At 42.0% G+C, this 26736-nt stretch overlaps 1 protein-coding gene across 2 annotated transcripts in view; it reads left to right on the forward strand.

The window, feature by feature from the left end:
* irf3 (interferon regulatory factor 3) overlaps positions 1 to 26736 on the forward strand; it is a 168440-nt gene that overhangs the window by 114833 nt on the left and 26871 nt on the right. For both annotated transcript variants that reach the window (XM_060939400.1, XM_060939399.1), the window contains exons 4-9: positions 8969 to 8997; positions 9095 to 9149; positions 9246 to 9314; positions 14915 to 15199; positions 15311 to 15416; positions 22208 to 22482. In XM_060939400.1, coding sequence (XP_060795383.1) covers positions 8969 to 8997; positions 9095 to 9149; positions 9246 to 9314; positions 14915 to 15199; positions 15311 to 15416; positions 22208 to 22482 — 819 coding nt within the window. The remainder of the gene's footprint in view (positions 1 to 8968; positions 8998 to 9094; positions 9150 to 9245; positions 9315 to 14914; positions 15200 to 15310; positions 15417 to 22207; positions 22483 to 26736) is intronic.

A 26736-nucleotide genomic window follows, 5' to 3' on the forward strand; every position in this document is an offset into this window, starting at 1 on the left:
GGATCGTGCTGAAAACAAGTTTGAGATCCAGATATTCCAAAGGCACATGAGAGAGGTTTGGGAACTCGCTGGCTGAAGGCTGTGGTGGTTTGGCAGAAGACAGAGTGGAGTTCAGACAGGAAGCTAGGCAGGACTGGCTCCAGCCTAGAATGGTGTTGTCAGCCCAGTTAAGCTGGGGGTTGTGCTGCATTAACCATGGTAATCCTAGGATAATGGGTACGTGGGGGTTGTTCATGACGTGAAGCTGGATGGTTTGAGTGGTTACCGGAAATCCTTAGGGTGAGTGGGGCGGTAAGGTGGGTGATACTGGTCAAGCCAGTGCTATTGAGTGTCAGGAGAGTGAAAGGGACGTCAAGAGCAAGTAGCAGGATTCCCAGATGCTTGGCAGTGGCGGAGCAGATCAGGTTCCTGTCTGCCCAGAGTTGATGAGGGCCTGGAGGTGGTGATGCTGGTTGTCATGGATAATGATGACAGGAAGTAACGGACGATTAGTGGGGGACTGGTTCCGAGCGTTGTCTAACAGGGCCCCTAGGTTCACTGGTGGGCTCGTCCTTTTAGCGGGCAGGCTCGGCAGATGTGTCCCAGCTGACCACAGTAGAAGCAGGCCCCCGTGCTCCGCTGGCGATGTCGTTCCTCCGCTGACACCTGAACCTGGTCTATCTGCATGCGTTCGACGGACACGGTGGGAGGTGGAGAGGTGAATCTGGGGCAGTTCTTCTCTCTCCTCCATTGCTGGATCCGAGCATCGATGCAGTTGGCGAGGTCCATGAGGCTGGAGAGCTCTGATGTCAGTTCCCACAATACCAACTCATCCTTGATGGTGTCGGACAAGCCGTGCAGGAACGCATCGATCTGGGCATTCTCATTCCAACCGCATGAAGCTGCCAACATCCAGAACTCGATGGCGTAATCCGAGGTAGACTGGGACCCCTGCTGCAGCTCCATGAGCTCTCTGGCCACCTCCCGGCCAGACCGAGAGCGGTTGAAAGTTTGCCTCATCTCCTTGGAGAAATCCTTGAAACTGGAACAATAGGGTGCATTGACATCCCAGACCGCAGTTCCCCACTCTCTGGCCTTGCCAGTGAGGAGCATTATTGTATATGCTACCTGGGAGTGTTCTGTGGGGAAGGCCAGAGGTTGCAGTTCTAGAATCAAACATTGTTTTTGTCTCAATCTGCAAGTACCTGGTTCTCCATTGTAAGGCTGAGGTGCTGGAAGACTCAGTTCATGGAGAAAGGCGGTGGCAGGAGCTGAAGTAGGAGATGGCTGAGCAGGGGTAGGCACGGCTTGACAGTGCTGCAGCTGCGTGGTGAGAAGGTTGAGTGCGTTGGGCAGGGTGGTGAGGTTCTGGGTAATTTGTTGTAGGTCTTGTTGGTGGGTCCCAAGGAGAGTCCCTTGTTGCTGGATGGCTGTTCTCAGATGGGCAAGTTCCGCTGGATCCATGTTGGCCAGAACGTACTGTTATGGCTGGTGGAGGTATGGTGAAGTTAGGATCCAAAAACAGAACATGGATAGTAATCCAATAAATAAGATGATTTAATACAGGGAAGAAAGGGTGTGGCAAATAGGTGACAGGACAAAAAAAATGGCAAAAATAATCTGGGCAAAAAGAGACAAACTAGACAAACAGCAGGCAAAGACAAAATCGCTAGTGTGAAAAACCATGAACAAGAAAAAACCCTTAGTGCAAAAACCATGAACAAGAAAAGTTACTAGAGAGAAAACCCATGAGAAGCAAGAGCGGCACAGAAACAGCTAGAGTAGCAAACGAAACGTTCTGACAAAAACAGTCTGAGAATGGCCTTTAAATAAGCAGCAGTGAAAACCAGGAAGTGAGTTCAGGGGAGAAGGAATTCCTGTTCTGGATCGGCACTGGCATGAGAGATCCATAATCTCCGGAGTGGATGTCTGGGACGGAGCATGACAAATACAGGACAAATTTTGGAGGAAAACCTCTTTGAGTCAGCCAGAGGTTTGAAACTGGGATGAAGGTTCACATTCCAGAAGGACAGTGACTCAAGACATACTGCTAAAGCTACACTGGAATGGTTTAAAGGGAAACATTTAGATGTCTTGGCATGGCCTAATCAAAGCCCAGACCTCAATTCAATTGAGAATCCATGGCTTGATTGCTGTACACCAATGCAACCCATCTAACTTGGAGTTGGAGCAGTTTTGCCTTGAGGAACAGGCAAAAATCCCAGTGGCTAGATGTGCTAAGCTAATAGAGACATACCCCAAGAGACTTGCAGCTGTAATTGCAGCAAAAGTAGGCTCTAAAACAGGGGTGTCAAACCTGATCCATAAAGGGCCGTGTGGCTGCAGGTTTTCATTCCAGCCATGCAGCAGCACCCTGATTTGGCTTATTCAATCAACTGACACACCCACCCTTTAATCAAGGGTGGGTGTGGCTGCAAGTATTTGACTGTGTGAAGACAGTTCAGTTGATTGAATGAGCCAAGTCAGGTGTGCTGCTGCATGGCTGGAATGAAAACCTGCAGCCACAAGGCCCTTTATGGATCAGGTTTGACACCCCTGCTCTAAAAAGTATTGACTTTTGGGGGTGAATACCTATGTACACTTCGTTTCTTTTTTCCTTTTAATTGTTTGTGCCACAAAAACACACAATTTGTACCTTTAAAGAGGTAGGCATGTTGTGTAATTCCAATTGTGCCAACCCCCCAAAAATCCATTTTAATTCCAGTTTGTAATCTGACAAAACAGGACAAACACCAAGGGGTGATGAATACTTTTGCAGGACACTCAAATACTTGATCACTGAACAACGAAATTTGTCTCTTTATTTACATAAGACAGATGGATTTTTATCCAGTACTTATTTTTAATTTGCTTTTTTTTTTAAATAATGTGTGATTATTTACTAACACATTTTACACAGAATGTTAAGGACAGTTTCATATAAAACTAGGTAAAACAGTTATTGGTCCAGTAGCTTGTTAGATTTTCAGTCTTTTTTTGAGTAGCTATGAGTTCAGCTACTAAGTAGCTAGCTTTGAGAGCTCCCTCAAACACTCAAGTGGACAAACACATAGTAAAAAGAGATCACACCAAGATCGAAGAGCTGTGAGAAGAGGCAAAAAGCAGCTCGTAACACCACCTGATCCCACAACCCTTGTTCTTGGTGATTCCACTGTAAGACAATTAAAAGGTTATGAGATGATTATTTGTTGTCTTCCAAATGTATCCATCTCTGACACCAAAGACAGCATTTTGAAACTCATGTCCGAGCATAAAACTATAAAACGTATCGTTGTGCATGTGGGAGCAAATGATGTTTTCAGAGAACAGCTGTTTGTCCAAGATGATTTCAGAAAACTTTTTTCTGAGCTCTATAAGACTGGAATTCAATCTTTTATCAGTGGCCCACTCCCAGCGAGAGGAAGTTTTGCTTTTTCCCGACTCTTCAGTCTTAACACCTGGCTTGGAAAAACTTGTTCTTCATTTGGTATGAATTTCATAGACAATTTTAACCTTTTTTGGAATCGCAAAGAATTTTACAAGCCAAATAGCACTGAACTCAGCTGGATTGGAGCCAAAGTCTTAGCAGACCACTACAAACTTGCAATCTTTTCTCAGCCAGCACCGAGGAAAACAGTTGACAAGATGTCGCAGACTGACATAGTTACAAAGCCTAAACAATCATCTTTGCAAGTCGTCATCAAGGACACACAAACATCTGACTTGCAGGCCTCCCAACATTCAAGGACAGACGACTCCACTTCTCCTCGGATGGATTTCCCAAATAGCATGAAAAAACTGCTCCCAATGGCTACACTTTCCTTTTCCAGCCCAAATCTGTCGCGACAAGCAGTGTATCCAGTACATTAAAATTGTGTTCGTCCAGGACTTTCAGCTGGCTACAAATCTTTTTCACCATCCAAAAGATACATGTCATCTCCAGTCCTTTCACCCTCAAACCAAATGGAACATTTAGAAAGTCTTGTTTGATGTAGTCTGGGTCCCTGCAAATGGATGTAATGTTGAAAAAAGTTGGGACCCGATGTTGACACTATTCCTGTGTTGATAAGAAACAGAAAACATAGAGCACATTTAACCCTGGGGGTGAACCAATCTAATCTCCTTCCTGTTTTAAAACAGCATCAGAGTGCACAACCAAATATTGCTTCTAGAATTTCTGTAAAGCTAGCTCTTCTGAACATTAGATCACTTTTAAACAAGTCATTTTTAATTAATGATCTTATTTGTAAACACAATCTTGATTTTTTGCTTCTAACTGAAACCTGGCTGGATCAAGCAAATAGTGCTACCACCCTTATCGAAGCAGCTCCCCCAAATTTAAATTTTTTGAATGTTACCCGACAAGGGAAAGGTGGAGGGATCGCAAATATATTCAAAGTCTCTTTTCAATGTAAACAATCCTCACTTGGTGATTTTACATCCTTTGAACACTTATGTGCACTTGTTACATGCTCTCCTAACATATTATTATTAACTATTTATAGGCCTCCGAGACATTCAGCCAAAGTCTTTCTTGAAGAGTTTGGTGAACTGTTATCAGTCATTTGCTTAGAGTTTGATTGTCTTATTATATCTGGGGATTTTAACTTGCATGTAGATAATACTGATAACATTTATGCCAAAGAACTATTTGCAATTATTGATAACTTTAACCTGGTACAACATGTACAGGGACCGACCCACTCTCGTGGTCATACTCTTGACCTCGTCATCACAAAGGGTCTTACTGTTTCTTATACTGTTGTTGACCTGGCATTATCTGATCATTTCTGTGTTTTCTTTGAAGTTTCTATGTCTCCTCACATTCAGAATAGCTCAACGACTATAGGTAGGAGGGTCATAAATGACAACACGTGTTTTGAGCAAGCTCTCTCTCAGAACTCAACCAAAATGTCAGACTCTGTAGATGATTTACTGGAATTTTTTAATTTAAATATGACCCAAATTATGGATGATATTGCTCCATTCAAAATCAAAAGAGTCAATGATAAGCAGAAAGCACCATGGAAGCAGTACCCGGCTGTTAAACTGCTAAAGAGAGAATGTAGAAAGACTGAAAGAAAATGGCGCAAATCTAAACTTCACATCCATTATCAAATCCATAAAGAGATGCTTTGTAATTATAATTATGAAATTCGTAAAGCAAGACAGTCTTTCTTCTCCAACATCATCAGCAGGAATATGAACAATGCCCGTGTGCCATTTTCAACAGTAGAGAAGCTAACTAATGCCCCACCACAATTAGCACCTGAACTTCTATCAGTTAATAAATGCAATGAGTTTGCATCTTTTTTCAAAGGTAAAATTGATAAAATAAGGCAGAATATTTCTCATAATATATCTCAGTTGCAAAAAATTGAAAAACTGCAATCACCAATGACACAGATAGATAACTTCAACACAATGTCAGAATTTTGTTTAATTGATTATGAGACTCTTGAAAAAACTGTACAAAATCTCAGTTCTTCAACATCTGAACTGGACATTCTGCCCACCAACTTTAAGTCTGTTCTTCATCTTATAATTACAGATGTGCTTCAAATTATAAATACATCCTTGGAGACTGGCGTTGTTCCTGTGTCCCTAAAAAAAAGCTGTTGTAAAGCCCCTTCTTAAAAAAATAATCTGGATCCTTCAGTGTTAAATAACTACAGGCCAATATCAAATCTACCATTCATCGGGAAAATCCTGGAAAAAAATTGTCTTCAATCAATTAACTGCTTTCTTGATATCAAACAGCCATTTTGATAATTTTCAGTCAGGATTTCGTGCCAATCATAGCACTGAAACAGCGCTGATTAAAGTTATAAATGACATATGTCTTAATACTGATGCAGGCAAAACATCGGTCTTGGTATTACTGGACCTCAGTGCAGCTTTTGATACTGTTGATCACAACATACTGCTATATCGACTTGAACACTGGGTTGGATTGACTGGTAAAGTTATCAATTGGTTAAAATCATACTTAAAAAATAGAAGCTTTTGTTACCCTGGGAAATTGTTCCTCAACGTCAATGCCCTTGACCTGTGGTGTCCCTCAGGGGTCGATTCTTGGACCATTACTTTTCAACCTTTATATGCTCCCACTTGGGCAAATTATCAATAAAAATTCAATTTTGTATCACTGCTATGCAGATGATACCCAAATTTATTTTTGCTTTATCACCTAATGACTATGCCCCCCTTGAATGTCTCTACCAGTGCATCGATCAAATCAGTAGCTGGATGTCACAAAATTTTCTTCAGTTGATCACAGATAAAACAGAAGTAATTCTATTTGGAAAAAAAGATGAAAGACTCAGGATTACCACTATTCTTGACACAAAAGGGATTAAAACTAAAATGGTTAAAAATCTTGGTGTTTTCATTGACAGCGAGCTAAACTTTGACAGTCACATGAAAGCAATCACTAAAACGGCATTTTATCACCTAAAAAACATTTCCAAACTAAGAGGACTTATGTCAAAAAATGATCTGGAAAAACTAATACATGCCTTCATCTCTAGTAGGGTTGATTACGGCAATGGCCTTTTCACAGGCCTCCCAAAAAAGACCATCAAACGACTTCAGCTGGTTCAAAATGCAGCGGCGAGGGTTCTCACATGAACAAAAAGAACAGAGCACATTAACCCAATTCTAAGGTCCCTTCACTGGCTTCCAGTAAGTTACAGAATTGACTTTAAAGTATTGCTGCTGGTGTATAAATCTCTAAATGGCACAGGGCCCAATTACCTCTCTGATATGTTGCAGCGGCCTAACCCAATCAGATCTACCAGATCGCAACAGAAAAATTTACTATTAAAACCAGTTGTTAAAACAAAGTGTGGTGAAGCAGCTTTTAGCTACTATGCAGTACAGCTATGGAACCAACTGCCAGAGGACATTAAAAATGCTCCTGCTGTTGGCAGCTTCAAATCTAGGTTAAAGACCAAGCTGTTTTCAGATGCTTTCTGTTAAATAATTAATATTTTTACATTTTTTATAATCTTTACTTTCTCTGCATGTTTTAAATTTACTTAAATTTTATTCTATTTTATTCCGCTGGTTTCTTTTTCTTTTTCTCCTTTTTTCTTTTTGGCATTTTATTATTTTATTTCTACTATTGTTTAATTCTTATTATTTTCTTTTAATTCTTTTAATTAATTGTTTTAGATTAAAAATAAAATTATTTTATGTAATTTTATTTCTCTATTGTTTACTGTTTTTGTTTTTGCTTCTGTAAAGCACATTGAACTGCCATTGTGTATGAAATGTGCTATATAAATAAACTTGCCTTGCGGGTTTTTCTCATTAAAGTTACCTGTTTCTCAGTGTGTTCACGCAGGCAAACAAAATAGTCCATGTTCTTGTTTTGAAGTGACAGGCGTTTCATTTGGAGAGGACATTTAAGCTTGCTTGGGACCATGGCACTGTTGGATAGCTTTTCCACACACACATCAAGCATAACAGAGTCGGTGCAGTCAGATCCCTGGTGAAAGTAAATCCAAACAAAAGAACTTTCACTGTATTGCCTTGAGTTCACTGGTTTTGCTTTCTTTTGACCACCACTCATACTAGGCTCTTCAGCTGGGTGAGAATTTTGTCCAGGGCCCAGTTCAGAGGCTGCATTTTTCCTTTTCAAATACTTGTCCATCACTGTTGTACGTTTTATCATCGCCACCTCTCACATGCATCACTTAATTCTATTGTCTTAACAAGGTCATTATTGCACTACGGTACCTTCTGCCACCAGCTGACAGCATATTTAATTACTTCGCCATCCACCACATTGCAGGCACAAATGCTCAACAATGGAAAATTATTTGCAGCAACTAAATACATTTTTTGGACCATTTAAGTGAAATTGGACAATTTCCATGGAGATAATTGACAGTTTGTCATGTAAGGGCGATAGACAGATGCAAGCGCAATCAGATCCCTGGTGAAAGTAAATGCAAACGAAAGATAACTTGCTAGCAAACAGATCCAAAATGGAGACAAAGGTAGAGTCGGAAAACAGGCAGTGGTAGAGTGAGGCACAGACAGGATATCAGAGGGAATACAATACTCACAGTTCAAAAACACAAACAGGGTCAAAACCAGAAAAGCAAAACAAAATACAAGGCTTGGTAACATCAGACAGAGTACAGAGCATATACTTTGCAAAGTCTGTGTGTTCCTGATAGTCCTTACATGTATGCGCTGTGATTGTGCTCTAATCAGTAAAAGGTGCATAGTAATTAGTCTTAATAGCACTGCGTGTGTGGCAACGCATGTGGACCTGACTGATGTAACTAGACAACTGTTTGACATATCAAGTTTGATATTGGATGGTAACTCTACAGTAATGATATAAAGTGAAAGCGCTGGTTCACTGCTGTCTACCAGGCACCCAGCAGAGTCACACCGTAATAAACGTGGCGTTTCTGGCACATGGCATGCGGTGACAAAGAAAGGAATAAATATGTATTCATAACTACAATGTGTATCTTATTGGTATCACTGTCACAAGACAATGCAGTAATTTACTGATGCAAAACACACTACACAATTTGATGGTTCATACGCTATAATATTCTCACAAAATCATCCTATTCAGGATGTCCTGTCTGATATGTCCTGATATCCTCTCTGTGCCTCACTCCACCACTGCCTGTTTTTCGACTCTCCCTTTGTCTCCGTTTTGGATCTGTTTGCTAGCACGCCTTCAATAAAAAATCATCCTTTTCAGGATGATTTTGTTCCCTTGCAAATATTAATTATATATATGCCTAATTCAAGAGCAAAAGCTGCCTGTTGTCTCAACTTAGTCAATATATAGTCCTGTACCATAGTCTTAATCGCCGTTTAGAATATTTCCTTGAGTTTCTTGAAAAAAAATTTGTACACCATCACAGCAGAAATGTATTACCAGTACTCATAGTGGAAAATACAGTTTATACAAATGGTAATGATTTTCTTTTCTTTTGTCTTTGACTATCTTCAGCATCTACCAATGGTTCGCCAGTGTGTAACGTAAGTTTTGCCTATATGCATATGCTTTATACATGTACTTGTATTCCCAACTACTTTGAAATTAAGTTTCTGCTACTATTTCATGTCTCATTGCTAGAGTCAGATTTCTCTTGGTGATACTCTGTACCTGGGAGAAGATGAGCTGTTTCCAGGTAAGAAGACTACTGTTAGTGTGCATGCTTTGTTTGTATTGTATACATTTTTCTGCATATTCATTATAGCACTTTTGGTCATGTTTTGGTTCTCAGATAGAAGCCCACAGCCTGATTTGTTGCAGCAGTGCCTTGCGGGTCTGAATATTGTTGAATCTCACCCAGGTACATAAGATTCATAAACTAAGATCTAATATGTTCACATTATAATTATACAAGAATAGAGAGTTTGGCATACATATTACATAGTTTTACATAAGTCTCACTGGCCACTTTATTCGGAATAATACTGATACACAGTAAGACCCCTGCTCTCTGAACAACCTTGGTTCATTGTGGCATGGATTCCACAAGCTGTTAGGAACATTCCCTTGAGATTCTGGTTCATGTTATTTGATTGCATCACATGATTGCTGCAGATTTTTCAGGGCACAGTCAGGGCTGCAAATTTGTTCAACCACATCCCTTTGGTGCTGTATTTGATTCAGATCTGGTGACTGTGGTGGCTACTGAAGTACACAGAACTCATTGTCATGTTCATTTATCCAGTTGTTTCATGGTGCGTTATCATGCTGGAAGTAGGCATATGATGAAGTGTCCAAAAGGAATGCACATGGTCAGCAACAATACTCAGACTGTGGCATTCAAACAATGATGACCACAGTCACCAGATCTGAATCAAATAGAACAGCTAAGGGATGTGGTTGAACAGATTCGCAGCATTGATAATAAGGGGCACAGTGTGTGCCAAGAAAACATTCCCCATGATAGCACACCACCACCATCAGCCTGAACTGCTGACATAAGGCAGGTTGGGTCCATGGATCTATGCTAGTAATGCCAAATTCTGACCCTACCATCTGCATGTAACTGCAGAAATTGAGTGTCATCAGATCTGGTGTAGTTTTTTTAAATCTTCAGTGACTCTGTGCTCACTATAGTCCTGGATGCCTGTTCTCGGCTGACAAATATGGAATATCATGTAGTCTTCTGCTGTTCTGCTCTGCTCTTCTGAGATGCTTTTCTGCTCACCACGGTTGTAAAGAGTAGTTATTTGAGTTAACCTTGCAATCCTACTATTCCTCTGATGTCTCATTTATCAACAAGGTATAGTGCCTACTGGATTTTTTGTTTGTACCTCTTTATAAACTCTAGAGACTGTTGTGCGTGAAAATCCAAGGAGCTCAGCAGTTTCTGAAGTACAAAATCAGCCTGCCTGGTACCACAAATTCACTGAGATCACATTTTCCCCATTCTAATAATTGATATGAACATTAACTGAAGTTCTTGACCTGGATCTGAATGTTTTCTGCATTGTGAATATGGGTTTCTAAAAGGGAGGCTATGCCTAAATGAAGTTTTGCCAGAAACCTTGCATATTTGATCGGATAGTGTCAGGGATTGTTACTGTATACACTCACTTTATTAGGAACATCTGCAGTTTTATGCAGTTCTAATCAGCCAATCCCATGACAGCAGCACAATGCATAAAAACATACAGATACAAATCAAGAGCTTCAGTTAACAGTCACTTCAAACATCAGAATGGGAAAAATTGTGATCTGTGACTTTCACTGTGGCATGCGTGTTGGTTTGAGCCAGATGGACTGGTTTAAGCATTTCAGAAACTGCTGATCTCCTGGGGTTTTCACACAGTCTCTAGAGTTTACACAGAATGGTGAAAAAAAAAATTTGAGTGAGTGACAGTTCTGTGGATGGAAACAAACGCCTTGTTGGAGGCTTGAGAGGTCAGAGGAAAATGCCAGATTGGTTCGAGCTGCCAGGAAGGATATAGTAACTCAACAACTCTTTACAGCTGTGGTGAGCAGAAAAGCACCTCAGCATGCAACAGCACAAGACCACATTGGGTTCCACTCCTGCCAGCCAAGAACAGGAATCTTAGAGTCAACAAGTTCCTATTAAAGTGGCCAGTGAGTGTACATGTGGATCATAGGAAGTCTCAAAAAACACATGCGTGATCTGAACAGGGTCAAAGTCACTTGCATGTAAGACAGAATGAAATGAACACAACCTTAACTAGTGTTTAAAAATACAGATATTCCCTTGGGCCACTCCATGGGGCGCTGTAGTATTCAAAGTTGAAAACTGACGTGAACAATATTTTAAAGCATAGTCTTATGCAGACTTTAGTTTAGGCTACTTTATAAAAAGGTCCAAACAAACCGTTACAATGTTTGAGAGAGAATGCCTCAAACAGGCAGTCAGAAATAATGCAGAGAAACCTTTAAAAACATTTCTAACTCCTTGTAACTGCATCTGTTTTCCTGTTTCACTGCAGTTACCGAATAATACATTGTATTATTGAGTAATAACCTAGAACATTAAAGAGTAAATCAAAAACACCCTGTGTGGGCACCTTAGAGAGGCGTTTGTCGGCCTGCCTCTTGGATGCTAGGGCAGAGCGAATGAGTTTTCTCCGGGCCAACACCCATGTCCTCCTGCAGCGGCATATGAAGGTCTGGACTGAGGGTACGGTGACCTCCTCCTCTTGGTTGGGGAAAAGTGGTGGTTGGTAACCTAGGGAGCACTGGAAGGGTGAGACTTGTGGCAGATGAAAGAAGAGTGTTATGAGTGATCCAGGTAGGTACTTACTCCAAGAACTGGCATCCCTGGATGACATGCACCTGAGTGCAACCTCCAAAACCTGGTTCACCCGTTCTGCCTGGCCATTGGGAAGCCTGAGGTGAGACTACAGGTGGCCCCGATGAGTTTGCAGAAGACCCTCCAGAACTGTGCAGTGAACTGAGGGCCCCGGTCAGAAACGATGTTGGTGGGTAGTCCATGTAGGCGGAAGATGTGGTGGACAAGTAATTCTGTGGTTTCTTTGGCTGAGGGGAGCTTGGGCAGAGGAATGAAATGGACAGTCTTGGAGAAATGGTCAATCACAGTGAGGATGCATGTGTTGCCACCTGAGTTGGGGAGTCCTGTGACGAAGTCCAGGGCGATGTGAGACCAAGGTCAATGTGGAGTCGGGAGGGATCTTAGCAAGCAAGGGGTCGATTGGCTGTCTTGTTCCAGGCGCATATGTCGCAGGCTGCCACGAACTCCTGAACGTCCTCCTTGATGGATGGCCACCAAAAGTACTGCTGGAGGAGTGCCAGGGTTTGGGTGGCTCCCGGATGACAGGCCAGCTTGGACCCATGACCGCACTGCAGCACATGGGTTCACACAGGATAGGGAATAAACAGATGGTTAGGAGGAGTGTTGTTGGGGTTACCTTCACCGGGGTCCTGCTCCAGGGTTTTCTGCACAAGCATCTCAACCTCTAGAATGGCAGCTCCCACCAAGTAGCACGGAGGAAGGATGGTCTCAGGTGGCTTGGACTCCTCTTGGTGGGAAGAGAACATCCTGGACAGGGCGTCGGGTTTGCCGTTCTTGGAGCCTGGACGGTAGGAGAGCATGAAGTTGAACCGGGAGAAGAAGAGAGACCAATGGGCTTGACGGGAATTCAGGTGTTTGGCGGACTTGAGGTATTCCAGATTCTTATGGTCGGTCCAGACTAGGAAGGGGAGCTCAGACCTCTCGAGCCAGTGCCTCCACTCCTCCAAGGCTAGTTTAACAGCCAGTAGTTCTTGGTTGCTGATGTCATAATTCCGTTCGGCTGGGGATAGCCAGCGGGAGAAGGAGCATAGGTGGACCTTGTCACTGGCCCTCTGGGATAGTATAGTTCCGACCCCTGACTCGGAAGCGTCGAACTCGACAATAAACTGCTTGGTAGGATCAGGTATGGTGAGAATGGGTGCTGTGGCAAACCTGTGCTTGAGCATGAAAAAGGCTTTCTCTGTTTCCACTTGAATTGGGTCTTGGTCAAGGTCAGGGCTGAAAGAGGTCCGGCCACTGTCCTGAAGTTGCGAATGAAGTACCTGTAGAAGTTGGCGAATCCTAGGAAGCGCTGGAGCTCTTGTTTCGAAGATGGAGTCAGCCAATCTGCAATTGCCTCGAGCTTGAGGGGGTCCATCTGGATCCTTGCCAGGGAGATGATGAATCCCAGAAACGAGACAGAGCTTTGGTGAAATTTGCTCTTTTCCGCCTTGACTTGTTCTCTAGTAGGCACTGGCGGACTTACCGGAAGTCTCAGCTAGTATGAAAAACCATGAACAAGAAAAAAAACATTAGTGCAAAAAAACATGAACCAGAAAAAAAAACATTAGTGCAAAAACCATGAACAAGAAAAGTTACTAGAAAGGAAAAACCATGAGAAGCAAGAGCGGCACAGAAACGGCAAATGAAACATTCTGGCAAAAAAAAAAAAAAAAGAGTCTGAGAATGGCCTTTAAATAAGCAGCAGTGAAAACCAGGAAGTGAGTTCAGGGGAGAAGGAATTCCTGTCCCGGATCCGGATCGACACTGGCGTGAGAGATCCGTAATCTCCGGAGTGGATGTCGGGGCGGAGCATGATACTGATGTTAACTACTGAGCTGCCAGAGAAGTTCATGGTGGTATAACTTTAAAGAGTTTTAACTGTGCCGTTGTCTAAATTGCACATACATTGTAGATGTAAATTTAACATTGGCACATACATACAATGGAACTGAATACAAATACATTGAAAAAAACAAATATAAATAGAAGGCTTACTATTCATTGCTTTTTTTTTCCTCACAAGTTTACATCAAATCTGGTTGAGACTAGAAGTGTGCATTGGACTGGGATGGCACAGGGTTCAATAAAAAAGTCATGCAAGCAAGCAGTCAGATATGAAGCTTGTGGGATGAAGAAAAAGCGCATTCATCTTATCTCATTATCTCTAGCCGCTTTATCCTGTTCTACAGGGTCGCAGGCAAGCTGGAGCCTATCCCAGCTGACTACGGGCGAAAGGCAGGGTACACCCTGGACAAGTCGCCAGGTCATCACAGGGCTGACACATAGACACAGACAACCATTCACACCTACGGTCAATTTAGAGTCACCAGTTAACCTAACCTGCATGTCTTTGGACTGTGGGGGAAACCGGAGCACCCGGAGGAAACCCACGCGGACACGGAGAGAACATGCAAACTCCGCACAGAAAGGCCCTCGCCGGCCACGGGGCTTGAACCCAGACCTTCTTGCTGTGAGGCGACAGCGCTAACCACTACACCACCGTGCCGCCCAAAGCGCGTTCAGTAACGGGAAATTTAGTCACTGCGCACTGTATTTAGTGTTTAGTCATTCATCTGTTAACTGCTTGGTAAAGGTGATGGTGGTTTATGCTACTAGTTTCTTTATATTTGGGGAAATAGAATCAGCTAAATTTGTTTATTGTGGGCACATGTCCCAATGTTTTCTAGTGTTTCCAGTAGAATGGTAGGGTTCATAGCCTGTTTAATAAAAAAAATAAATAAAACATAACAAAAACCTTCTGGTTTAGGCCACACGCACTCCAAATACAGATAAGAATATCTGGACCTGGGGGTGTCGTGGCTCAGGTGGACGCCATGCCATAAATCCGGGGACCCGGGTTCGATTCCAGATCCCTCCCCGTCTCTCTCTCTCCTGCTCGTTTCCTGCCTCTACACTGTCCTATCCAATAAAGGTGAAAAAAAGCTCAAAAAAAAGAATATTTGGACCATTATACAGATGACAGTGCCATTGTGTTACACCCTTAATACATAGACCCAATACAGACTGTATACCACAAAATATTGTCTATCAGTACATATAATTTATTAAAACTTTCACAGCTTAACTTTCAGGATTTTAATTGGACGATTTGTCAAAGTCCTAAAGTTTCCTCTGTAATATTTGGTATGCCCTGTTCACAGAGATGCCTGTGGATGAGCCAGTCTTCATGAGGGAATCAGTAGAACTTGCCATGAACCCGGCTATCAATGAAACTCCACTAACCATTCAGGAAACTTCAAACATGCACCACTTTTCTCCAGCTGACAGAGCTGTGGCTGGCACAGGACAGATTTCTCCTGCTGATGGAACATTGGCTCTGAGCCAATATTCTCCACTAGAGGGCGCCATCATAGTCACACAGCAGCACACTCCACAGGCTGAACTTGAGCTGGAATTGCCTGTTCAGTCCACTTCTAATGACTCAGGTATGACATCTGACTTTGTTTTACAAATTACAGTGATTTTGAATCTGTGACAGTCACATATAAACTCATGCCTTGTGATGTATCTTTGTGGCTTTCTGTGTCTATTTTCAGGCTGTAACCAGTTTGAGACCCATTTTATGGTGAAAATATATTACAGAGGGAAGGAGATGTTAAAACAAGTGGTGGAGAATGAGGCTGGTTTCCGTCTAGTGTTTAGGTAACAAAGCATCACTTTATATTATTTTTCAGTTATGTTTTAGCCCCCTCCCCCTCTTCTTGACTTGACTTCTTTTAAGCAAATTTGGAGCTGTTATTTTTGCGGTTAATATTTCAGCTGTTTGGGCTAATGTTTCGCTTGGGACATTTGTTCTGGTATATATTTTCCATAGCTAATAATGCAGCTTATTTTTAACCAAATAATGTCCCATATATTACTCTAGATATTCTCTCAGCTAATATATCAGTAAAAATTTTTCACCTGATCCTGATTCAAGGTCATATGAATCAGGAATTATATACCAGACATTATTAGCAGCTACCTAATAATTTTGACCTTATGTGTCATTTACTTTTTTCAGCTAGGATTCATGTTGATATGCATCAAAGAGTGTCTAATCATAATGTTAATTTTATGTAAATAATATCTGGTGTATTCTTTCCGACATACAACCCCAAATCAGAAGAAGTTGGGACAGTATGTTAAACTTGAAATTAAAACTGAAATCAGTGATTTGTAGATAACTGTTGACCTGTACTGCATTCAAAACAATACAACAGAAAATTATTTGATGCTTTACCTCATGAATTTTTTTATTTTTTTCAAAATAAACATCAATTTTGATTATTGCAACACATTTAAAAAAATCAGGATGGTAAAATATTTACCACTTTGTAATGTTTCCTTTCCTTCTCATAACACGTAAAATATGTTTAGGGACTGAAGACACCAAGTGATGAAGTGTTACAGTTGGTGTTTTGTCCCATTCTTCCCTCAAACAGGTCTTAAGGTGTGCAACAGTACGGGGTCATAATTGTCATGTTTTTCATTTCAAAATTCGCCACACATTTTCTATTGGGGGTGGCACAGTGGTGTAGTGGTTAGCACTGTTGCCTCACAGCAAGAAGGTTCTGGGTTCAAGCCCAGTGGCTGATGGGGGCATTTTTGTGTGGAGTTTGCATGTTCTTCCCATGTCTGCATGGGTTTACTCCGGGTGCTCTGGTTTCCCCCACAGTCCAAAGACATGCAGGTTAGGTTAAGTGGTGTCTCTAAATTGACCGTGAGTGTGAATGGTTGTCTCTATGTGTCAGCCCTGTGATGATCTAGTGATTTGTCCAGGGTGTACCCTGCCTCTCACCCATAGACAGCTGGGATAGGCTCCAGCTTGCCTGCGACCCTGCACAGGATAAGTGGTTACCGATGATGGATGGATTCTTTACTGGGAACAGAGGGGACAGACACCCTCTTCTTCCTCAGCTATTCCTGTATAATCTGTGCAGAATGTGGCTTTGCATTGTCAGGATTCCCCCTGGGTTCTGAAAAATGTTCTCCACTTTTTTCCTTGAAAAATCAAGTCAAAGAAATATTCTTCACTTTTTCTTCACTTAGTTTGCATTTTTCTTCATTACTGACTTATCAAAGTGGACTTAATACAGGTTTATACCAACCAAACTGACATAATTCAAATATTTGTACAGGTACATGCCTCTCCATTACGTATAAAATTTGGGCTCCACTCCAGCCTCTAATAAGAAAGACTTGATTTTGGGCGCCCTGTGCACCATCAAGCTAAAATAAACCTCTTTAGTTTGAGCTTTAAGGATATTTTAGCAGGGAATTATTCAAAAGAGATATTAGGACTCCCCTTACCTTTTACTTCAACACAAAATTTGATTTATAATTGAACAGAGTTGAGAAGAGTCTTGGACCAATCAACAGTGAAGGAATCTGAACTTGACATCGATTTATAAACTGAACACAGAATGACAATGCATTTTTCATAATACGTCTGCTGCGAGGACTCAACACGCCATGTGTTGATAAGAAATAGAAAACATAGAGCATATTTAACCCAGGGGGTAAACCAGTCTAGTCGCCTTCCTGTTTCAAAACAACATCAGAGTGCCCAAGCGGATATTACTTCTAGACTTTCTGTAAAGCTAGCTCTTCTGAACATTAAATCACTTTCAAACAAGTCATTTTTAATTAATGATCTTATCTGCAAACACAATCTTGATTTTTTGCTTTTAACTGAAACTTGGCTGGATCAAGCAAATAGTGCTACCACCCTTATTGAAGCAGCTCCCCCAAATTTTAATTTTATGAATGCTATCCGGCAGGGGAAAGGTGGAGGGATCGCAAATATATTCAAAGCCTCTTTTCAATGTAAACAATCCTCACTTGGTGATTTTACATCCTTTGAACACTTATGTGCACTTGTTACATGCTCTCCTAACATATTATTATTAACTATTTATAGGCCTCCGAGACATTCAGCCAAAGTCTTTCTTGAAGAGTTTGGTGAACTGTTATCAGTCATTTGCTTAGAGTTTGATTGTCTTATTATATCTGGGGATTTTAACTTGCATGTAGATAATCCTAAAAACACTTATGCCAGAGAACTACTTGCACTTATTGACAACTTCAACCTAGTACAACATGTACAGGGGCCGACCCACTCTCGTGGTCATACCCTTGACCTCGTCATCACAAAGGGTCTTACTGTTTCTACTACTGTTGTTGACCTGGCCTTATCTGATCATTTCTGTGTTTTCTCTGATGTTTCTATGTCTCCTCACATTCAGAACAGCTCAACGACTATGGGTAGGAGAGTCATAAATGACAACACGTGTTCTCTTTGAGCAAGCTCTCTCTCGGATCTCAACCAAGATGTCAGACTCTGTAGATGATTTACTGGAAATGTTTAATTTAAATATGACCCAAATTATGGATGACGTTGCTCCATTCAAAATCAAAAGAGGCAATGACAAGCAGAAAGCACCATGGAAGCAATACCCAGCTGTTAAATTGCTAAAGAGAGAATGTAGAAAGACTGAAAGAAAATGGCATAAATCTAAACTTCACATCCATTATCAAATTCATAAAGAGATGCTTTGTAAATATAATTATGAAATTCGTAAAGCAAGACAATCTTTCTTCTCCAACATCATCAACAGGAATATGAACAATGCCCGTGTGCTATTTTCAACAGTAGAGAAGCTAACCAATCCCCCACCACAATTAGCACCTGAACTTCTCTCAGTTAATAAATGCAATGAGTTTGCATCCTTCTTCAAAGGTAAAATTGATAAAATACGGCAGAATATTGCTCATAATATATCTCAGTTGCAAATAATTGAAAAGCTGCAATCACCAGTGACACAGACAGACAACTTCAACACAATGTCAGAATTTTGTTTAATTGATTATGAGACTCTTGAAAAAACTGTTCAAAATCTCAGTTCCTCAACATCTGAATTGGACATTCTGCCCACCAACTTTTTTAAGTCTGTTCTTCACCTTATAATTACAGATGTGCTTCAGATCATAAATACATCCCTAGAGACTGGCATTGTTCCTGTGTCCCTGAAAAAAGCCGTTGTAAAGCCCCTACTTAAAAAGAATAATCTGGATGCTTCAGTATTAAACAACTACAGGCCAATATCAAATCTACCATTCATCGGGAAAATCCTTGAAAAAATTGTCTTCAATCAATTAACTGCCTTCTTGATATCAAACAGCTGTTTTGATCATTTTCAGTCAGGATTTCGTGCCAATCATAGCACTGAAACAGTGCTGATTAAAGTTATAAATGACATATGTCTTAATACTGATGCAGGCAAAACATCGGTCCTGGTGTTACTGGACCTCAGTGCAGCTTTTGATACTGTTGATCACAACATACTGCTATATCGACTTGAACACTGGGTTGGGTTGACTGGTAAAGTTATCGATTGGTTAAAATCATACTTAAAAGATAGAAGCTTCTTTGTTACCATGGGAAATTGTACCGCAACATCAATGTCCTTGACCTGTGGTGTTCCCCAGGGGTCGATTCTTGGACCATTACTATTCAACCTTTATATGCTCCCACTTGGACAAATTATCAAGAACAACTCAATTTTGTATCACTGCTATGCAGATGACACCCAAATTTATTTTGCTCTATCACCTAATTATTATGCCCCCCTTGAATGTCTCTACCAGTGTATCGACCAAATCAACAACTGGATGTCACAAAATTTTCTTCAGCTGAACACAGATAAAACAGAAGTAATTCTATTTGGGAAAAAAGATGAAAGACTCAGGATTACCACTATTCTTGACACAAAGGGGATTAAAACAAAAGATATGGTTAAAAATCTTGATGTTTTCATTGACAGCGAGCTAAATTTTGATAGTCACATGAAAGCAATCACTAAAACGGCATTTTATCACCTAAAAAACATTTCCAAACTAAGAGGACTTATGTCAAAAAATGATCTGGAAAAACTAATACATGCCTTCATCTCTAGTAGGGTTGATTACTGCAATGGCCTTTTCACAGGCCTCCCAAAAAAGACCATCAAACGACTTCAGGTGATTCAAAATGCAGCAGCTAGGGTTCTCACACGAACAAAAAGAACAGAGCACATTACTCCAATTCTAAGGTCCCTTCACTGGCTTCCAGTAAGCTATAGAATTGACTTTAAAGTATTGCTGCTGGTGTACAAATCTCTAAATGGTACAAGGCCCAATTACCTCTCTGATATGTTGCAACGGCCTAACCCAATCAGATCTACCAGATCGCAGTAGCAAAACTTACTGGTAAAACCTGTTGTTAAAACAAAGTGTGGTGAAGCAGCTTTTAGCTACTATGCAGTACAGCTATAGAACAAACTCCCAGAGGACATTAAAAATGCTCCTACTGTTGGTAGCTTCAAATCTAGACTAAAGACCAAGCTGTTTTCAGATGCTTTCTGCTAACTGATTAATATTGTCATCTTTACATGTTTTAAACTTTCTTAACTTTTACAGTCTCTGCATGTTTTAAACTTTACTTAACTTTTATTCAATTTTATTCTGCTGTTTTTTTAACTGAATTTTTACTTCATTTTATTATTTTATTTCTACTATTGTTTAATTCTTATTATTTTTCTTCCCCATTTATTTTATGTAATTTTATTTTCTATTGTTTACTGTTTTGCTTTTACTTCTGTAAAGCACATTGAACTGCCACTGTGTATGAAATGTGCTATATAAATAAACTTGCCTTGCCTTGCCTTGCCATGCCCCCCGAAACATAGAGCCCTTCTGTTGCTTGCTGGCTGACAGCACTTTCACTTTGGCGTTTTTTTTTTAAATTACACCAACCCCTGTATTACTGTCACTGACCCATGTGCTAGGGGACAGTCGGGGCTTTTGAGTGTGCCTCCCCCGTACCTGTTTCAACCCTTAAATCATCTTCAGTGCTTGAAGAAGCTCGCCCAAAAACATCAGCTTAGACGGCATCATTGTTTGGTTCATGCAGAGATAATTACATCACCACACTGGTGATGGTCAAAAGCTTGGCGCTCATGTGGTCATTATATGTAGTCAATTTTTATCAATCACAAGCACGTGCTCATTGTTTACACTCTGACTTCTCACCATCTCTTCACTGGGGTTGGATTTTGGCAAATGGAGGGATTTGTGGAGGGATTTCTGTAAAAGATGACTTATGATAAATATGACAAATACATTCATTACTGTGATGACTGCTAGTAATTTTCATCACTGATGGATTATGTTCATCAATGATGAGTGTGATGAGTGCCAGTGGGAACCCTGCATTGACTTGTTGAAATCTCCCTGGAAAAGATCTTGTCTTGAAGGCAGCATATGTTGCTCCAAAATTTCAATGTACCTTTCAGCATTAATGCTGCCATCACAGAAGTGCAAGTTACCTTTGCCAAGGGCACTGACACAATCCCATACTATAACAGACCATGGCTTTTAGACTTGTTGCTGGTAGCAGTCTGGTTGGTCCTTTTCGTCTTCAGTCTGGAGCGCACAGTGTCCATTTCTTACAAAAAAAGACATGGAATACTGATTCATTTGACCACGATGCATGCTTCCACTGTGTGATGGTCCATCCCAGGTGCCTCTCACCCCAGACAATTTGACAGTGCTTCTAGACACAGTTAACATAAAGCTCCTTTTTTTGCACAGGAAAGTTTTAACTGGTATTTGTGGATGTAATTCTGTATTGTAGTGCTTGACAAAGGTTTGCCAAAGTAATCCCGAGCCCGTGTGGTTATATCAGCTACAGATGAATGATGGTTCTTGATGCAGTGCTGTCTGAGGGATCAGAAATCACGGGTGTTCAGCTTAGGTTTGTGCCCTTGACCTTTACACACCGAAAGTTTTCCAGATTCCTTGAACTGTTGAATGATATTATGCACCATAGAGGGAGAGATAACCAAATCCCTTTATATATTTCTTTGAGGAACATTTGTTTTTAAACATTTCAAAAAATTTATCATGCATTTGTTGACAAATTGGAGATCCTCAGGCCATCTTTGCTCCATAAAGTTGAGGCCTTTCTGGATACTGATTTTGTACCAAATCATGATTACAGTCACCTGTTGGCATCATTATTTAATTGTTTTACCTCATTACTAGCCCTAAATTGCTCCTGTCCCAATTTTTTATGGAATGTGTTGCAGGCCTGAAATGCAGGAATTGACATATATTAACAAAAGAAATTAAGTTGACCAGAGAAATCATGAAATATCTTGGGTTTATTCTGTCTGCAATGAAATACGAGTCAAAATAAATGTAGAAACCACTGCTTTCTTTTTTTATTTGCATTTTCCATACTATCCCAACTTTTTCTAATTTGTAGTTGTATTTCAACTCATATTTTTTTAACCTTTTAGTTTTTAGCAAATACTTCAGGTATTTTGCCAGCAAATTATTTATTCATTTATTTATTTCTAATGTGGAAGAACACATTAGTTAGTATGAATGAAGCCTCTGCTTCTTTTTAGGAAAGACACTAGACTGATGGCAAACCCGCTTGCTGTTGTGGAGCTCCCCGGCACAGAGTCTATGCTTGACCAGACCCAGGCCCAGTCAACCCAGGAAATTTTGAATAATCTGGGTGGGTTGGAGGTGAGGCGGGAGGGCGGCATGCTATTTAGCTATCGCTGGGGAGACACTCGTGTTTACTGGGGACTAGACAAACACGAGCAGAGGCCCACAGCCAGACCACTCTCCAAAATCAACCCCGAGCCCATCTATTCCCTTAAAGACTTTGTGTCAGGTGAGTAAACGTGTTTGAAATATTAAAGGTGAGATCAGTGATTATTAACGCTTTTTTTTACTTGTCAAAGTAAAAAAGTATTAAAAGAAAGTTATAAAAATATGTTTTCATCGTAAAAGGTCCTGTCTCTGTGCTACCCCAATACTTTTTAATCTAAAAACTAATCTGGGCTACTGATGTTCAACCACTCAAATATTCTTTGTCTTTCTTTCTTACCCTTTTGTTTTAATTATAGCATTATAATGTGCATGTAAAATTTTCATATGGTATCATATGAGGAAAATTCTCTGTGGTAGTCATACAGATTCTTACATGACATTCTCTTAGTTTTACAGATACAGTGTCTTGCAAATGTATTCATCCCTCTTGGTGTCTGTCCTGTTTTGTCGGATTACAAACTGGAATTAAAATGCATTTTTGGGGGATTAGCACTATTTGATTTACACAACATGTCTACCACTTTAAAGGTGGATTTTTTTTTATTGTGACACAAACAAGAATTAAGATGAAAAAACAGAAATGTGGAGTGTGCATAGGTATTCACCCCCCAAAGTCAATACTTTGTAGGGCCACCTTTTGCTGCAATTACACCTGCAAATCTCCTGGGGTATGTCTCTATTAGCTTAGTATATCTAGCTGCTGGGATTTTTGCCCATTCCTCAAGATAAAACTGCTCCAAATCCTTCAAGTTAGATGGGTTGTACAGCAGTCTTCAAGTTATGCCACAGATTCTCAATTGGATTGACGTCTGGGCTTTAACTAGGTCATTCCAAATGTTTCTCTTGAAACCACTGTTGCAAATTCCTGACATGGGTGGAATACTGAAGTACGGCAGGCAGGAAATGATGTTGACAGAAACCTTTATTTTTACAGGTTGCTTGCTTTTCAGCTTCACTATTATCCTTCACTTGCTCACACACGTGTGCACACACGTGCTCTGGTCAGGAGACATGCCCTCTCTTCACTCTCTCCCTCCTTTTCTATCTTCCATCATCACTGCAACAAATACACACACACCACATCAATCAACAACAGGTGTACTGACATTGCCAGTCACCTTCCCTGGCCCCGCGCTCCACAAACCCATGCTTGGCCACGCCCCTGCTGCCACATACCCCCACCGCCAGACTCAGGCCGGGGAGCTGTCCAGCTTGCAGCAGACTCCCCTGATGGGACAGGAAGTCCATCACCACCATCTGTGCACCCAGCCTGTGGACCACCTTGAATTTAAAGAGCTGGAGGGCGAGATACCAACAGGTGGTCCACGCATTGGCATCCTTCATGCGGTGGACCCACTGGAGGGGCGCATGGTCCAAACAGAGGGTGAGAGGGTGCCCCAGCAGGTAGTATCAGAGGGTGAGGACTGCCCACTTGATGGCCAGGCACTCCTTCTCAATGGTGCTGTACTTATTTTCACACATAGAGAGCTTGTGCCTGATGTAGAGCACTGGACGCTCCTCGCCCTCCACCTTCTGGGACAAAATGGCCCCCAGCCCTCTGTCCAGTGCATCCATCTGCAAAATAAAGGGAAGAGAGAAGTCAGGGGAGTATACAAGTGGCCCTCCACACAGTGCAGCTTTTACCTTGGTCAAGGCCTGTTGGCACTGCTCCATCCACTGGACTGGATCTTGTGCTCCCTTTTTAGTGAGATCAGCGGGCTGGTGACGAATTAGGTATGAACCTATGATAGTAGCCAGCCAGCCCCAGGAACTGCCTGATCTCCTTTCTGGTTTTGGGCCTCAGGCAGGCCGCAATTGCTGCAGTCTTGTCAATTTGGGGATGCACCTGCCCATGACCCAAGTGGAAATCCAGATACCATACTTCCACCCGCCCAATTGCACACTTTATCGGGTTAGCTGTGAGACCCGCTCACCTCAGCAACTCTAGGACAGCCCTAAGGTGTTCTAGGTGCCGCAGCCAGTCATTGCTATATATAAGAATGTCATTGAGGTAAGCCACTGCATAGGTGGCATGGGGCAGAGGATCTTGTCCATGAGCTGCTGGAATGTAGCTGGAGCCCCAAATAACCCAAAACGAAGTGTGACAAATTGGTGTAATCCAAATGGTGTGGAAAAGGCTGTTTTCTAAAGGATAGAGGAGTGAAGGGGGATCTGCCAAAATCCCTTTGTCAAGTCCAGTGTCGAATAAAAGTGAACAGCACTTAATCAGTCGAGCAGCTCATCAAAACAAGGCATTGGGTACATGTCAAATTTAGACACCTTGTTGACTTTTCTGTAGGCCACACAGAACCAGTGGGCTGCTCCAGTCATTATGGGACTCCTTGATTATGCCTATTTCGAGTATGGCTTTGAATTCATCCTGAACCACCTTTTTTTATGTTCAAGTAAGCAGTAAGGGTGGCTATGCACCACCACTCCTGTGGGCATTTAAATGTGGTGTTCTAGGAGGTGGGCGTGGCCAGGAAGGGGCGAGAACATGTCAGAAAATTCCTTTTGCAACCTGGCAACCTCTGTGAGTTGGGCTGGTGAGAAGTGGTCTCCACAGGGGACCAGAGCGGTTTGGGTCGTTACTTTCGTTTTTACCTCCAGCCCCAGCTCCGCCTTCTCCGGAACTATTGACACCAACGCAAGAGGGAGAGGGCGCAAAGGCGCTTTTGGGGTGGCCACTGGATTTACTAGTTGGCATTTGCGGCATGCCTCACACCACTGACGGACATCCCCGCGAATGCCTGGCCAATAGAATTTGGGCTAGTGTTTTATCCTGTCCTAAATGTCCAGCCATTGGATTAAAGTGAGCCACATGGAATACAAGTTTCCTACGTCTCTTTGGGATTAACAACTGAGTTAACTGTTTGCCGGTTTTAGTATCCTGTGTCACTCGGTACAGCCTATCTTTAATAATGGCAAAGTAAAGGAAGGAGGGTGTCACTTTTGGCTGGTTCTATTGGCCAGGCATTTGCGGGGTTGTCCGTCGGTGGTGTGCGGCATGCCACAAATGCCAACGAGATCATCGATTATTCTCACTTGGTCAAAGGCATGACGGAGAGTCTCGTCGCGCGTCTGTTCTAATGGGAAATCCCTGAGGGAGGGAGGAAGGAGGAGCAAGCTATTCCCCACTCCTCATATTGCCCTGACACGGTGCTGACGTAGACGGCTCTGTGACAGCTTCCCTAGTCAATGCCACACTGGGGTACCCCCGTGATGTATTATCGCAGGACCCACCCACTACTATACACTCTATTAAGCCTCTAAACTCCTGTCAGCAGCAGGAGTAGACTCGCCATGCATTGCTCAACCGGCCACCCCCACGCTTTGGCCACTTGTTCGAAAAGGGTGATGAATGCCTCCAAGTCATTGTACTGATCTTGGTCAGGGTGACGTGGGATGGGTCCGCTGTGGTGGCAGTCAAGGACCCCGCCAACGCATGCAGATTCCGGAACACCTGTCGATCTTCCTGCTGGGCCAGCAGCAAGGCTTCGAAACATTGCTCCTGCTCTTTCTGGAGGGCAGTCAGCACTTGGTGCTGGCTCTGTTGGGCAGCGGCAAGGGTATGAATTAGATACTTCAGTGGGGAGGACTCCATTGGGTGGTTCCCTTCAGTAACCCAGCTTTCGGCACCACCGTTGCAAATTTCTGATGTGGGTGGAATACTGAAGCATGGCAAACGGGAAATGATGTTGACAGAAACCTTTATTTTTACTGGTTGCTTGCTTTTCAGCTTCACTATTATTCTTCACTCGCTCACACATATGCACACAGGCGTGCTCTGGTTGGGAGACATCCCCTCTCTTTGCTCTCTCCCTCCTTTTCTATCCTCCATCGTCACTGCAACAAACACACACACCACATCAATCGACAACAGGTGTACTGACTTTGCCATTCACCTTCCCTGGCCCCGCCCTCCATTCACAAACCAATGCTTGGCCATGCCCCTGCTGCCACAATCATTCCAGTGTAGCTTTAGTAGTATGTTTAGGGTCATTGTCCTGCTGGAATGTAAACCTTTGTCCCAGTCTCAAATCTCTGGCTGACTCAAACAGTGTTTCCTCCAGAAATGCCTTGTATTTTGTGCCATCCATCTTTCTTTCAATCCTGACCAGCTTTCCTGTCCCTGCAGATGAAAAACATCCCAACAGCATGATGCTGCCACCCACCATGCTTGACTGTAGGAATGGTGTTCTCAGGGTGATGGGAAGTGTTAGGTTGGTGCCACACATGGCATTTCCCATGATGGCCAAAAAGTTCAATTTTAGTCTCATCTGACCAAATCTTTTTCCATTTGTTTGGGGAGTCT

Source organism: Neoarius graeffei, chromosome 14 (genome assembly GCF_027579695.1).
Source record: "Neoarius graeffei isolate fNeoGra1 chromosome 14, fNeoGra1.pri, whole genome shotgun sequence".
In the NCBI taxonomy this organism is placed as follows: Eukaryota; Metazoa; Chordata; class Actinopteri; order Siluriformes; family Ariidae; genus Neoarius; species Neoarius graeffei.